This window comes from Symphalangus syndactylus, chromosome 12 (genome assembly GCF_028878055.3).
Source record: "Symphalangus syndactylus isolate Jambi chromosome 12, NHGRI_mSymSyn1-v2.1_pri, whole genome shotgun sequence".
Taxonomy (NCBI): Eukaryota; Metazoa; Chordata; class Mammalia; order Primates; family Hylobatidae; genus Symphalangus; species Symphalangus syndactylus.
Window position 1 is genome coordinate 61,972,042 of NC_072441.2, and position 15,530 is coordinate 61,987,571.

General features: G+C 44.1%; 1 protein-coding gene across 3 annotated transcripts in view; it reads right to left on the minus strand.

Moving 5' to 3' along the window:
- Positions 1-15,530, minus strand: part of SORT1 (sortilin 1) — an 89,157-nt gene that overhangs the window by 25,371 nt on the left and 48,256 nt on the right. For 2 of the 3 annotated variants that reach the window (XM_063624482.1, XM_063624484.1), the window contains exons 7-11: positions 12,861-12,910; positions 11,106-11,236; positions 7,356-7,500; positions 6,045-6,200; positions 1,265-1,371 (exon numbers count right to left, since the gene is read on the minus strand). In XM_063624482.1, coding sequence (XP_063480552.1) covers positions 1,265-1,371; positions 6,045-6,200; positions 7,356-7,500; positions 11,106-11,236; positions 12,861-12,910 — 589 coding nt within the window. The remainder of the gene's footprint in view (positions 1-1,264; positions 1,372-6,044; positions 6,201-7,355; positions 7,501-11,105; positions 11,237-12,860; positions 12,911-15,530) is intronic. The other variant, XM_063624483.1, reaches the window with a different exon arrangement.

Here is a 15,530-nt window from a genome sequence, read left to right on the forward strand (position 1 = left end):
ACTATTTTTTAAAAAAAGAAGAGGTTCAAGCAAACTATTAATGAAATGAAGAGGAATGATTAGTTCTAACTGGATGGTCACCGAGGGTGGTTAGAATTTCTACCAATCCTAGTCAACTGGGGTTGGGGGAGACAGGCCCAACTTCCCCGACGAATAGTGTGGGTGTTCAGGGAATGGCAGGGGGTTACAAGGGGTGTGTCAGGGATAAGGTGAGCAATGACAATGAAAAGGCGGCAGAGGGCCCACCAGGAGAGAACCTTCACTCACCAGGTCAGGGACAGAGGCCATTCATCACAGGCCAAGAGAGCCACAAAGAGCGCTTGGCAGGGAGAGGCATGGGGAGCCTGCAGGCAGCAAGGCAAACACAGAGGCCACTAAACCTGCCCAGGCTTAAAGTGAGGAGGGCAGTGGCCGGGCAGGGCCAAGGCAGACAGATGGGAAACAGGGGTCAGAAGGTTGGGTAGATGCAACAGTGCTTGTGAGTGTAAAGGAGGAGAGTATGTTGGGGTGGTGTAGGCAGGCACACTTTCTCTCATCATTTGAGGCTCTTAAAACAAAACAGAAAACCCCACCTAGAAAAGTAAAGTGTACGTCAGTGATACGCATACTAAGGAGGGTTCGGGAACTACCGGTACTTCAGTTTCTGAAGGAACTCCAGCTGTCCCCCAAGCTCACATTCTGTGAGAGCCAGATAAAAAGCTTGTTTTTTTCCCCCTTTTTTCCTTGCCTGCCAAGGCCTGTCACTCCAGGCTTTAGATCTCCTGGAGTGACACCTGCGTAGTTCCGGTTCCCAGTCTCTCTGCAAGGAGGCCTGCCTTGCATCCCTGTGCACTAAGCAGGTCACCACCCACTGGCCATGGGAGCCTAGGCAGAGGGAAAGGAAGGCCAGATCCTCTTCCTCTTGTTTCTGATGAGCAAGGCTGTGCACTGTTTATGAATGGTGGAGCTGTGGCTTCTCGCAGAACCTCTAAAGTCTCCCAGCTGCCATGCTGACCCCTAACTAATCACCAGCCACTCTGGCCATTGTTTTAATTCAGCAGTTTAGTGAACCACAAATTGTTAGCCCTCAGTTTTGTTCTTCTTTATTTTGACCTTTCCTCAGTTCTTACTTCCGAAATTCTAAGTTAATTTCATTACTCTCATCTCCAAACTTTCCATCTTATGCTGAGGACCCTAATCAAATATGAAACTTCATCATCCAAAAGGCTGGCACTGATCAGAGCACAATGGAAAGGCTGCTGTGCTCTGCACACATTAAACAAACCTCATTCTTGTTTTTTGCTGTAGCATCACATTCACTGTTTTCAGGCTTCCTCAGGTGCGTCCACCTTCCTCCTTGGTCAAAAGTGATCATGGTCTGGATAGAATTATCTGAATGGGAAGAGAATGACGTTAAGTCTGATACACTGGAAGTACCTAGTTAGATTCACTTTATCATTGCACAACTCTCTCCTGAGACCGTATAGCACCTGGAGTCCGACAAGCTTGTAACACCTCACAAAACGGCTCATTGTTGGTAACAATGGAGCAGCACTTTAAATATGATATTTGAGGCCAGGTGCAGTGGTTCACGCCTGTAATCCCAGCACTTTGGGAGTTCAAGGCAGGTGGATCACCTGAGGTCAGGAGTTTGAGACCAGCCTGGCCAACATGGTGAAACCCTGACTTTACCAAAAATACAAAAAATTAGCCGGGTGTGGTGGTGGGGGCCTGTAATCCCAGCTACTCGGGAGGCTGGGACAGGAGAATCACTTGAACCCGGGAGGTGGGGGCTGCAGGGGGCCAAGATCATGCCATTGCACTCTAGCCTGGGCAACAAGAGTGAAACTCTGTCTCCAAAAAAAAAAAAAAAAAAAAAAAAGACATTTGAAGAAGGTGTCCCACCTGAACAGGACCCAATTAATTCCACAAATTATTTAGGACTGATACTCTTTGAAAAAGATACCTTTTAACTCCTTACCAACATGAACAGGCTGATGTCCATTCTCCTTCCCTGTTTGCTTGCCTGGGAAGTAAAATCTACCACAGGAAGGCATCCTAATCTTTATTCAGACAAGGCCATGACACTAGGCTTGTTTTAGGGACACTTGAGATTCAATAAGTGTGCAGAGTTCTGGATTAATAACTGAATTATTGTCTCTCCACTACTCCATATCCTATCTTTCTTATACCTTTCTTTTTTCCCTTGTCTCTTCCCCATTCTTATTTTCAATGATATAAACTGTTGCAGGTTTTAAATTCAGAGATAATATCCTTTGAGTTTTCCTTTATTTTTATTGATTGATTGATTGAGACGGAGTTTCGCTCTTGTTGCCCAGGCTGGAGTGCAATGGCACAATCTCAGCTCACTGCAACCTCTGCCTCCTGGGTTCAAGCAATTTTCCTGCCTCAGCCTCTTGAGTAGATGGGATTACAAGCACCTGCCGCCCGGCTAATGTTTGGTATTTTTAGTAGAGATGGGGTTTCACCATGTTGGTCAGGCTGGTCTCCAACTTCCGACCTCAGGTGATTCACCCGCCTCAGCCTCCCAAAGTGCTGGGATTACAGGCGTGAGCCACTGTGCCTGGGTTCCTTTGAGTTTTCTAAGAAAAAGCAAACAAGAAAGCAAATGAAGGAAAATTCATTTACTCAACAAACATTTACTGAGTGCCTACTATGTGAAAACTCTTTTTTTTTTTGAGACAGAGTCTTGCTCTATCACGCAGGCTGGAGTGCAGTGGCACCATCTCGGCTCACTGCAACCTCCGCCTCCTGGGTTCAAGCGATTCTCCTGCCTCAGCCTCCTGAGTAGCTGGGACTACAGGTGCATGCCACCAGGCCTGGCTAATTTGTATTTTTAGTACAGACAGGGTTTCACCGTATTGGCCAGGCTGGTCTCAAACTCCTGACCTCAAGTGTTCCGCTCACTTTGGTCTCCCAAAGTGCTAGGATTACAGGCATGAGCCACCACACCCAGAGTGAAAACTTCTGTAAGCCTTTGGTAACGTATCAGTGAACAAAACAGACAAAAAAATATTGTGAAAAATACATTCTGGTAGGGCGAGACAAGCACTAGACATAGTAAATAAGTAAATTATGTAGCATGCTAGAAAATAAGTACTATGGAAAATACTTGCGCAGCTAAAGGTGGATTGATAGTGTGTGTGTGAGGAGGCGAGGGCAAACTGGAATTTAAAATAGGATAGTCAGGGAAGGTCTCATTCAAAAAGTAATACATGAGTACAGACATATCAGCCTTGCAGACATCTGGAGAAACAGAGGGAACTGTCGGTGCAAACTCTAATCTGTGCATGTGCATGTGTACCTGGTGTGTTAAGAACTGGCAGATGGGCAGTGTGATGAGAGTAGGGCAGATGGAAAGAGAAGCGCTGGAGGTGAGTCAGGGAGGAAACCGGGAGCCATATCTCCAGGACCTTGTAGGCCACTGCCAGGACTTTACAAAATAAAAACAGCCCCTACCTCCTACCGAAAATAAATATATAAATAAAATGACACTTTAAGAGTCTTTGTACTTGAGACTAATGTGTTTATTTGTATAACTGGGCCTAAGGAAAGGTGAGCTCTGTAGAGCCATTGAGTAGAACACAAGAAGAACCCTGGCTGGCTATCGCTATGCACCCTTAACAAGAGGAGCAGGAAGTGGGTCAAATTCAGGCTTATTCTTATAGGCCTACATCTCCCAATATAGAAGACTCATTTTATAACCCAAACAACATAGACTCAAAACATCTTTTTTTCTACTTGCTGTTGCTCTCCTCACTCCTAGTTCTATTTATCATAACTTATTTAAAATAAGGAGCCAGAATTTGCATGGGTTTGGTCTGTCCCTGCTGGACTCTCCTCCTGATCCCTCCCCTCCGGCATCACCCATTGTCTCACCACCACCACCAGGCCAAACCCTCCTGTGACTCTGATACTTTTTTTTTTTTTTTGAGACGGAGTCTTGCTCTGTCACCCAGGCTGGAGTGCAGTGGCGTGATCTTGGCTCACTGCAAGCTCCGCCTCCCGGGTTTACGCCATTCTCCTGCCTCAGCCTCCCCAGCAGCTGGGACTACAGGCGCCCGCCACCACGCCCAGCTAATTTTTTGTATTTTTAGTAGAGACGGGGTTTCACCGTGTTAGCCAGGATGGTCTCGATCTCCTGACCTTGTGATCCGCCCACCTCGGCCTCCCAAAGTGCTGGGATTACAGGCGTGAGCCACCGCGCCCAGCTACTTTTTTTTTTTTGAGATGCAGTCTCACTCTGTTGTCCAGGGTGGAGTGCAGTGGTGCATTCTTGGCTCACTGCAAGCTCAGCCTCCCGGGTTCACGCCATTCTCCTGCCTCAGCCTCCTCAGTAGCTGGGACTACAGGCGCCCACCACCATGCCCGGCTAATTTTTTGTATTTTTAGTAGAGACAGGGCTTCGCCATGTTAGCCAGGATGGTCTCGATCTCCTGACCTCATGATCCACCTGCCTCAGCCTCCCAAAGTGCTGTGATTACAGGCGTGAGCCACCGCACCCAGCGACTCTGATACTTTGCATGTGTAGTTCCTTCAGCTGAAAATGCCCTTCCCTCCCCATTCCTGCCTATCATACTTGAGGCTCAGTCTTAAATGTTTTTCAAGTGTGTTCACTGTATGGTTTTGAGTGCAAGGCTGTTTAGTGGTTTATTTGTAGGCTCATTCAGCAAGTATTACTGAACATTTACTATGTGCAAAAATTGTCATAAGCACCAGAGGAGCATCAGTGAACACAACTTTAAAAATCACTGCCATCCATAGGACTCAATTAGAAGCTTCTTCAAAGAAGATATTCACGTGGCCAACGAGCACATAAAAAGTTGTTCAACATCTTTAGTCATTAGAGAAATGCAAATCAAAGCTATAAACGAGATACTACTTCACTCCCATTAGGAGTGCTATTATAAAAATAAGAGAATATAATGTGTTTGCAATGAAGTAGAGAAATTGGAATCCTTTTGTGTTGCATGTAAAATGGTACAACCATGTGGAAAACCCACTGGTATTTCCTCCAAAAGAGAAACATGGAATTATCATGTGATCCTGCTATTTCACTCCTATATATATCCCCAAAGGAACTGAAAGCACTGACTTAAACAGTTACATGTATAACAATGTTCATGGCAGCATTCAGTATTCATAAGAGCTGAAAATGGAAACAGCCTAAGTGTCCATCAATGGAGGAATAAAAAACAGGCTGGGCATGGTGGCTCACGCCTGGAATCCCAGCACTTTGGGAGGCCAAGGCGGGCAGATCACCTGAGGTCAGGAGTTCGAGACCAACCTGGCCAACATGGTGAAACCCCATCTCTACTAAAAATACAAAAATTAGCCGGGTGTGGTGGCACATACCTGTAAACCCAGCTACTTGGCAGGCTGAGGCAGGAGAATTGCTTGAACTTGGGAGACCGAGGTTGCGGTGAGCTGAGATCATGCCACCGCACTCCAGTCTGGGCAACAGAGCAAGACTCCTTCTCAAAAAAAAAAAAAACAAAAAACAAAAGGCGCTATACTCAAACAAAGGAATATATTCTAGCCTTAAAAAGCAATAAGTGAAATTCTAAAACATGCTGCAATGTGGTTGAACTTTGAAACAATATGCAAAATGAAAGAGGCCAGACATACAACAACCAATAGTGTATGATGCTGCTTACATGAGCTACCTAGAATAGGCAAATTCATTGAGACATAAAATAGAATGTTGGTTACCAGAGCTGGGTGACTGGGTGGGGAACAAGGAGTGGTTGTGCACCTGGTGCAATTTCTATTTGGGATGACGAAAAAGCTCTGGAAATAGGGGTGATGGTTGTGCAACATTGTGACTATGCTTAATGCTACTGAATTGTACCCTATATAATGTTAAAAACTGCAAATTTTGTTAGACATATTTTGCCACAATAAAAAAAAGGGAACAAAAAAATGTACATGGGTAGGCTTGTTGGCTTGGCAAGCAACATTACTAGGGGACAGGTTCCCCAAAGGCTCAAATCCTGCCACATGCAGCTGAAGGTACAGTGCAACACTGCGATGCCGAGACTCACCTTCGGAGAGCACGCTTGTTATGTAGACGCCGCGGAGGGAGGTCACGTTGGTAAAGTCCGTCTCTCCGCCTGTGGTAGTGTAGAGATGTCGGTCCAAAGACTTGGAATAGACAATGCCTCGATCATCTGAGGTAAAGATTGTGCCAAACCCAGTGTCTGAAATAGGCAAACAAACAAAAATACTAAGTCTTGGGTGGAACCAAAGAGAAAAACAATAGTCTAACCACACACATGATTATCTGCCTGACCAAACACAGTAGCCAATTGTGTCTCTTCATGATGAAGACTCAGACCTGAGAATTAATCAAGGTTTCATACTCAAGATCTTTATGCCCATCTTTAATTCTAGTACCCAGCTTAGTGCCTGGAATATGGCAGATGCTAAGTTTGTTGAATAAATTAATCAGATGCTACAGAAAAACTCTTCCCAGATACATTTTGGTGGGAGAGGCCCTGTGTTTAGTTTACATATTTTTAAATCTTTACACTCTAGAACAATGCTTCTCAAACTATCTGTAGTGAAGGATCAATTTGTAAGATTTCCAATATGTCACAAACTGATGCTTTTGTAAAACATAATAAAAACTAATCATTAGAAAATGAAAAGGCAAATAAAATATAAGCCCCTAAGTTTTTTTTTTTTGAGACGGAGTCTCACTCTGTCGCCCAGGCTGGAGTGCAGTGGCATGATCTCGGCTCACTGCAAGCTGAAGGCACAGCACAACTCCCAGGTTCATGCCATTCTCCTGCCTCAGCCTCCTGAGTAGCTGGGACTATAGGCACCCACCACCACGGCCAGCTAATTTTTTGTATTTTTTGTAGTAGAGATGGGGTTTCACTGTGTTAGCCAGGATGGTCTCGATCTCCTGACCTCGTGATCTGCCCGCCTCAGCCTCCCAAAGTGCTGGGATTATAGGCATGAGCCACCGCGCCCAGCCATAAGCCCCTAATTTTATCATTAGATCCAACAGACATAAAATTGCTTTGTCGAAAGGCTAGAAGAGTTTCCAAACTCTTGCTCTCAATTTCTGTACTTATCTGGTAACAGAGAGTTTGCAAATCAGTACCAGTCTGCTGACCATTCTTTGAGCAGCTCTGCTCTAGAACACCTGAACATACACATAAGCTACCTTAGAGTACCAAAACAAGTGGCATTTTTAACAGGGGCTACAGATTATCCCTAGGAGAGAATAATCAGTAGGGCACTAATAAATTTCTAGGGGTAAGAGGAAAACTCGACATGTAAAAAGAAAAGCTGCTCAAAGCTTACATCTCTATGCTTTTAAGGGTAAGCCACTAAAAAGCTCTTACCTCCAGGTTCATCTACATGCATGAATACCATGTCATCATTTGCTGCCAGAATAGAATAGAACTGTTCCTGTCCCACGGAGGGGAGCTGGGCCATGCTCCACGTGTCCCCTTGATCTGTTGAAACGTGGATCCTTCTTGTTGTATCCTAGAACATATGTCAATATTTATCTTTCTAATTTTCTGCCAAGATGCCATGGGCAGGGACATGAACAAGAATGTTTTAAATAATTACTATTATCCATTTCTCTACTGGGTACAATTGCTATGAATGAAAGGTCATAGTACCAATTACCAAAGCAATTTCTAGCCTCTAGCAAAGTTCTAGGTAAAGGAACAATCCATTCTATTCTAAGTAAGGCTATCTTGGCTTTCTCTTTGAATTCTTCATTCTGATGTGGCCCTGTAAGATAGTATAGTCTTGGTCTCTGATAGCCCATCTCCTTCAGTAGATCTAAGGATCTGATGAGAACATTATTAGGTTGGCTTTATAGCCATTTGCATACACTCACTCAGATAATTCTTAAAATGATGACTACTGCGTAAAAGGTTGGTCCCTTTCATACAGTCCTTGCATAATTTAAAGAATTATATAATTAAGGGTCTAGAAAATAGAGATGAAACCCATGTTTGGGAGATCACAAGGGAAGTCAAGATATAACACGCCTTCTCTCTAAGAAAGTCTCTCAGAATAGCCAGGATGAAGGGAACAGGCATGGGCTGGAAAGAGGCCAAGGAGAGTCAGAAATTACTATAAGGAAACTGATCAGGGAGTATTTGGCTGATGAAGAGAGTCTGTTAAGAAAGCAATTAAAACTTATCTCTCTGATAAACAGCTTAACATCGCTACTAGATACAGTTAGCCTGGGCATGAGAATTAATGTCAGTGTTTCCTTAGATTAAATACTCTCTAAAGTTCAGTGATAAGTACATTTAACTTATTCAACTTATACCAACATGTCTCATTACTTTGAATCTTATTCTCATTACTGTAGGTAGAAACCAGAGTTCAAAAGTACATCGCAAAATTTTAATTCTGTAGACAGCATTATACCATATATGCAGTACAGCATAGGAAGCTACCTCTGGAATTTGAGTCTGATTTCCAGCAGGATTCCACTACTGGTTGACCCTAGGTAAGTTACTCAATTCCCTCACCTATAAAACTGATGTAATACTATTAGCTCACAGGGTTACTGGGAGGATATTACAAAATGGCTCCGGAGAGTTATCTGTACTTACTGCCTACTTCTTCATCTCTAGTTCTCACTGAAATCACTCCAATCAGCCTTTTAACTTCCAATGAAGTGCTTTTGTCAAGGTCACCAACAACCTCCACTTCGCCAATTCCAGTGGATAATTCTCAGAATGCACCTAACTCAATGGTCCTGATTTCCCTCTTCCTCCTTGATCCCTCCCTCTCAGTCTTCTTTGCTGGATTCTTCTCTTTCCAACCTTTCAGCTGTGGGTGCTTCAGGGCTTGCTCAGTCCTCCCACCTCTTTGCTACCTACTTACTCCTCCAGAAGATATCATCTGGTCACATGGCTTCAAATACCATAGCAATTCGGGAGATTCATATACCCAAATGCTCACTTGACATCTCCATTCACATATCTAATAGGTGTCTCATACGCAGAACTGAATTCTTTTTTTGTTTTCTTTTTGAGACACAGTCTCACTCTGTTGCCCAGGCTGGAGTGCAGTGGCATGATGTTGGCTCACTGCAATCTCCGCCTCCAGAGTCCAGTTAATTCTTGTGCATCAGCCTCCCAAGTAGCTGGGATTACAGGCACGTGCCACCACACTTGGCTAATTTTTTGTATTTTTTAGTAGAGACAGGGTTTCGCCATGTTGGCCAGGCTGCTCTCAAACTCCTGACCTCAAGTGATCTGCTCACCTTAGCCTCCTAAAGGGCTGGGATTACAGGCGTGAGCCACCGTGACCGGCCCAAAACGGAATTCTTGATTTTTCTCCCACAACCTGCTCCTCCTGCAGTCTTTGCCATCCTAGAAAATGGCACCACCATTCAGGTGCTCAGGATAAAGACTCTTAAAGGTACCCTTGATTCCGCTCATTCTCTCACAACCCACATCAAATCCATCAGCAAGTCCTATTAGCAATATGTTTAAAAATATATCCACAGTCTCACCACCTGCCCCCTTATCCACTGCCAAGAGCCTAGCCAAGCTACCACCTCCCCAGCTTGGACTCCTGAGAGAGCTCCCCACGCTCCCGCTGCTTCTGCATGTGCCCCTGTCAGGCTGTTCTGCGCACACCTCTTCTTCAAAAGAGAAGCCAAATCTCAGCATACCCCTGCTCACAACCCTCTCACAGCTCCCAACACAGGAAGAGTAAGGCCCACATACTAATTGTGATCTACAAAGGCCGCATAAGGTCTGGCCAGGCCCCCTCTGGCCCCACTTTGGACTATTATTCTCTGTGCTCCCCCCATACTGCCCTTCTCCCCTTTGCTTGATCGGGCATGCTCCAGCCTGAGGGTCTCCGCACTGGCTGTGCCTCATCCTACTCTCCTCCCAGATGGCCACATGGTCATGTTCTTGTTTTACTTAGGTCTCAGAGAGCCCATCCTAAACACTCTGTCTAAAAGAGACTGACTCCTGACACTTTCTGTTTTCTTACTGTTTTAGATTTCTTCATAGCTTTATTACCTGATACACACACACGCACACACACACACACATTTATATTTATTTATGACACAGGGTCTTGTGCTGTTACCCAGGCTGGAGTGCAGTGGCATGATCACAGCTCACTGCAGCCTCAACCTCCCCAGGCTCAGGCGATCCGCCCACCTCAGCCTCCCAAGTAGCTGAGACTACAGGCACACGCCACCATGCCCAGCTAATTTTCTTATTTTTTGTAGAGACAGGGTTTTGTCATGTTGCCCAGGCTGGTCTTGAATTCCTGGGCTCAAGGGATCCACCCGCCTCAGCCTCCCAAAGTCCTGAGATTACAAGCATGAGCCACTACCCCCAGCTTTCATATTTATTTTTTGAGTATTTATTTTCCCTCTTAAACATAAGTTCTGAGAGCAGGAAATTCATCTGTTTTGTTCACTGCCATATTCCTGGGACTTAGAATAGTACCTAGCATATAGTACGCACTCAATTAATGTTATCTAATTGTATTTTCATTCTTGGATAATGAGCAAGAGATTGCTTTCTACAGATGTCCATGTCTGAGTAATGCCCAAACACTGGATCAAAATATCCTGGCCGGGCGCAGTGGCTCACGCCTATAATCCCAGCACTTTGGGAGGCTGAAGCAGGGGGATCACCTGAGCTCAGGAGTTCAAGACCAGCCTGGCCAACATGGCAAAACCCATCTCTACTAAAAATACAAAAATTATCCGGGTATGGTGGTGCACACCTATAGTCCCACTTACTTGGGAGGTTGAGGCAGGTGAATTGCTTTAATCTGGGAGGCGGAGGTTGCAGTGAGCCGAGATCACGTCACTGCACTCCAGCCTAGGCAACAGAGCGAGACTTTGTTTCAAAAAAAAAAAAAAATCCCCAAAATGATACCAGAATTCACAAGGTGACAAAAGGCCAAAGTGCAGAGTAGCCTATCAGTCAATCAGCCTTTGCAAAAAGAATGACCCCTAACACTCACAGTGGTACTAAATATAGCAAAAAGACAAGAAACTCTGTCAGTGCCAAGTAATAAAGAGAATCTATATGAGAGATATTTGCAGAAATATCAGACCCCAAAGGGGAGAGGGCAATACCTACCTTATCAGCCATCACAGAGGCAAAAAGGAAACGTCCCCCAAGACCAAATGAGTAGATTTTCACGCCAATAGTTTTGAAGCTTTTTCCCAAGTCTGAAGTTCTCCATAACTCCAGAGCCCCAAGGTCAGCTTCTTAAGCAAGACAAAATATTAATTAAAATTTCACTTACTGGTGAGCCTAGTTCAAAGCAGTTGTTTTAGAATCAGTCTTAATTTTATAGCTAAAGCATTTTAAATACTATGCATGTTAATCAAGTGACAACATAAAATGTGATACAGCGGCCAGGCACGGTGGCTCACGCCTGTAATCCCAGCACTTTGGGAGGCTGAGGTGGGCGGATCACGAGGTCAGGAGCTAGAGACCATCCTGGCTAACACCGTGAAACCCCATCTCTACTAAAAATACAAAAAAATTTAGCCAGGCATGGTGGTGGGCACCTGTAGTCCCAGCTACTCAGGAGGCTGAGGCAGGAGAATGGCGTGAACCCAGGACGCAGAGTTTGCAGTGAGTGAAGATCGCACCACTGCACTCCAGGCTGGGTGACAGAGCAAGACTCCATCTCATAAAAAAAAAAAAACAAAAAAAACAAAAAAAAAAACCACTGATATAGCATTAGATATAGGAAATTTATATTTGTGTTTTATTTTATACATTTCAGATTTTATGCTCAATGGAAAGGTAAGAGATTACTTAATTCCAATACAGTGTTTCATAAAAACATCAAAGCCACAGCAGACAGGTGCGGTGGCTCACTCCTGTAATCCCAGCACTTTGGGAGGCCGAACCGGGTGGATCACGAGGTCAGGAGTTCGAGACCACACTGGCTAACACGGTGAAACCCCATCTCTACTAAAAATACAAAAAAATTTAGCCAGGCGCGGTGGTGGGCGCCTGTAGTCCCAGCTACGTGGGAGGCTGAGGCAGGAGAATGGTGTAAACCCAGGAGGCGGAGCTTGCAGTGAGTGGAGATGGCGCCACTGCACTCTAGCCTGGGGGACAGAGCCAGACTCTGTCTCAAAAAAAAAAAAAAAAAAAAAAAGCCACAGCCACATGCTGCTTTACTTTCTTCATGGCACAGTTTGGAATTATCTCATCCTATTTTAAATTGTCTTGAGTTTTCTTTTCTTTTAAGAGCTGGGGGTCTTGCCACATTGCCCAAGCTGTCGTTGAACTTCTGGGCTCAAGCAATCCTGCTGTCTCGGCCTCCCAAGTAGCTGGGACTACAGGCATGCAACCATCATGCCCAGCTGGAGTTTTGGTTTTCTTGAATTTACATTCCATGAGGGCAGGCCTTGGGTGTTTTGTTCTCTCCATCCTTAGAATAGTGTTTAGCATATGAGCAGGTGCTCAAATATCTGTTGAATGAGTAAATGAAAGATTTTGCTTTCTGTTTTGAAATTGTGTCATAGTTTGGGAAGCCAGTTGCTTCTGCAAACACAAACACAACCCTTGCTTTCCTGTAGAAATAACCATGCATTTCAATTTGCTATTGTCTGTAGCATAATATTTGCTTTACATAAATACATTGCCAAGATTAAATATTGCCTCTACGTATAGCCTCTATTTTTACTTGATCTGGGTACTGTAGTAATTTGGTTTTACTTTCAAGATTTTAATAACCACTAACAGCTTTCTTTAGCTATTACAATTTCAGGAGAATGGAGGGATCTTTTATGTTTCCACCTTGCACAACCCAGAAAATTCTACCATGAATGGATAACAGGACACTATTTTCTGGGACTAAAATATACTTACTGCAGGAGCCATTTGCATAGGTGGTAAAGAAGATGGTGCTGTCTGATCCCCTACAATGAGGCAAAAATGGGGAAAAGAAATGGTTTAAGACTGCTGAAGGACTGTGTTGACCTTACTCACAAACTTCCTAGCAGGTCTAACAAGCTTCATTCACAGGCACCGACAAGCACCACTTCTCAGGTGCTGAGCCCTGGTCCTTCACAGCTCTGCCTGTCAAGCTCCCCACTGCCTGGCCCACGTGTTCTCTACAGTCCACCACTTCTCTACGTGAACTCTTTCAGGCAGTCATGCTGGTCTACTCACCCTCTCCACATTTGCCTCTGACATTTTTGATCGTTACAACTGGGGGGTGGGTGGGGGAGTTGTTACTGGCATCTAGCAGGTACAGGCCAGGGATGCTGCTACACATTTTATGATGCACAGTACAGTCCTCCACAATAAAGAATTCTTTGATCCAAAATGTCATTAGTGCTGAGGTTGAGAAACTCTGTTTTAGAGCACTGTACCGTCTGCACAGCCACTTGGCACGCACTTGCCTCCTGTTTTTTATTTTACTTGCATAGTATACACCTTACTTTTCCTACTATATAAATTAGCTTCTTCAGGGCAGGTACTATACTTTGCTGATTCCCTTCAGAATCTAGTTCAATGCTTTGTATGAGTTAAATAATTTAGTTCTTCCATCTCAAATAGACAACTAGGTCAGAGGTTGAATTATTTAAAATGTAACCTGGAAAGGGAGTTTGCAGGGAACTAGATTCAGACCCTTTGGCACTTACTGGATTACAACCAAACAAAGGTGTTGGTTTTGAGCATGTTCTTTCAGAACTTTCGGTTGTAAATTCCTAGAAACTAGAGATCTAAAAAGGTGAGTAAACAGCAGCAGCCTGGTTATTCAAATTTATACACTAAACAAAAAAAAAAACATGTTACAAAAGTAAAAACCTTGCATAGGATACAAAACAAAATCCTATTTTTAAATAACCTTTTAGTTTTAAAGATAAGGTTTTATTTATATAAGTGACGGAGTCTTGCTCTGTCACCTAGTTTGAAGTGCAATGGTGCAATCACAGCTCACTGCAGCCTCAAACTCCTTGGCTCAAGCGATCCTCCCATCTCATTCTCTTGAGTAACGAGGACTACAGGTGTGCACCACCATGCTTGGCTTTTTTTTCTTTTCATCAATTTTTTGTAGAGACGGGGTCTCACTATGTTGCCCAGGCTGGTCTTGAATTCCCGGTCTCAAGTGATCCTTCCATCTCAGCCTCCCAAAGTGCTTGGATTATGGGTATGAGCTACTGCACTTGGCTAAAGATGAGTTTTAATGATTAAAATTTAACAAAAATTAGCCAGGTGTATGCCTGTAGTTCCAGCTACTGGGAAGGCTGAAGTGCAAGGATCACTTGAGCCCAGGAGGCAGAGGCTGCAGTGGGCAGAGATTGTGCCACTACATCCCAGTCTGGGTGACAGAGCCAGGCCTTATCTTAAAAAAAAAAAGAAAAAAAAAAATTTACACATGACCTACATGTTTTAGTTCCATCAGGAGTGAAACAATTTAACTTAGTTATCTTAAAAATTACTTCTGCCTGGCGCAGTGGCTCACGCCCTATAATCCCAGAACTTTTGGGAGGCTGAGGTGGGTGGATCATGAGGTCAGGAGTTTGAGACCAGCTTGGCCAACATGGTGAAACCCCATCTCTACTAAAAATACAAAAGTTAGCTGGGTGTGGTGGCACACGCCTGTAATCCCAGCTACTCAGGAGGCTGAGGCAGGAGACTCACTTGAACCTGGGAGGTGGAGACTGCAGTGAGCCGAGATTGCACCACAGCACCCCAGCCTGGGCAACAGAGCAAGACTCTGTCTCAAGAAAAAAAAAATTACTTCATTCCTGATAAAACTGTATAAGGTACAAATACAATTCATCAGAATACATAAAATGAAAGCAAATGTGGCACGTGTACCAGAGTGGTGCTATAAAAACCTCATTAAAAAAACATTTCTGGGGCTAGGCATGGTAGCCCATACCTATAATTCCAGTACTCTGGGAGGCTGAGGAGGACGGATTGCTTTAGCGCAGGAGTTTGAGACCAGCCTGGGAAACATAGTGAGACCCCCTATCTCTACAAAATAAAAATACAAAAATTAGCTAGGCATGGTGGCACATGCCTGTAGTCCCAGCTACTTGGGAGGCTGAGGCAGAAAGATCGCTTAAGTCCAGGAGGTCAAGGTGCTGTAAGCCATGACTGTGCCACTGTACTCTAGCCTGGACAAAAGAGCAATACCCTACCTCAAGAACAAGGAAGATTTCTAGAAAAGGCCTACTTTATTTAAGCAATATATTTAATATTTTAATTAATCTTGGTAGACGTATTTCAAATCTGTATTCTACATTTTCCTGATTCCTAGAGTACAGGAAACTCTTGGGATTGTGGGTCATCATCGTGAACATCAATTCTATCAAACTATAACACAGTATTCCCATTAGAAATTACTAACGCAGGTGTACTTTCTTGATCTAGCACTAAATAACTTCATACTGTTTATTCTCTAAGTTTTTGTCTGCTCTTTTAGAGTAATTCCACCTCCTTCCAGTTCTCAGGCTGTAATTCTAATGCTGTTACGTGCTTATTGCAGCAGTTACATATCCTACCTCTGGAACCAATCTGCTA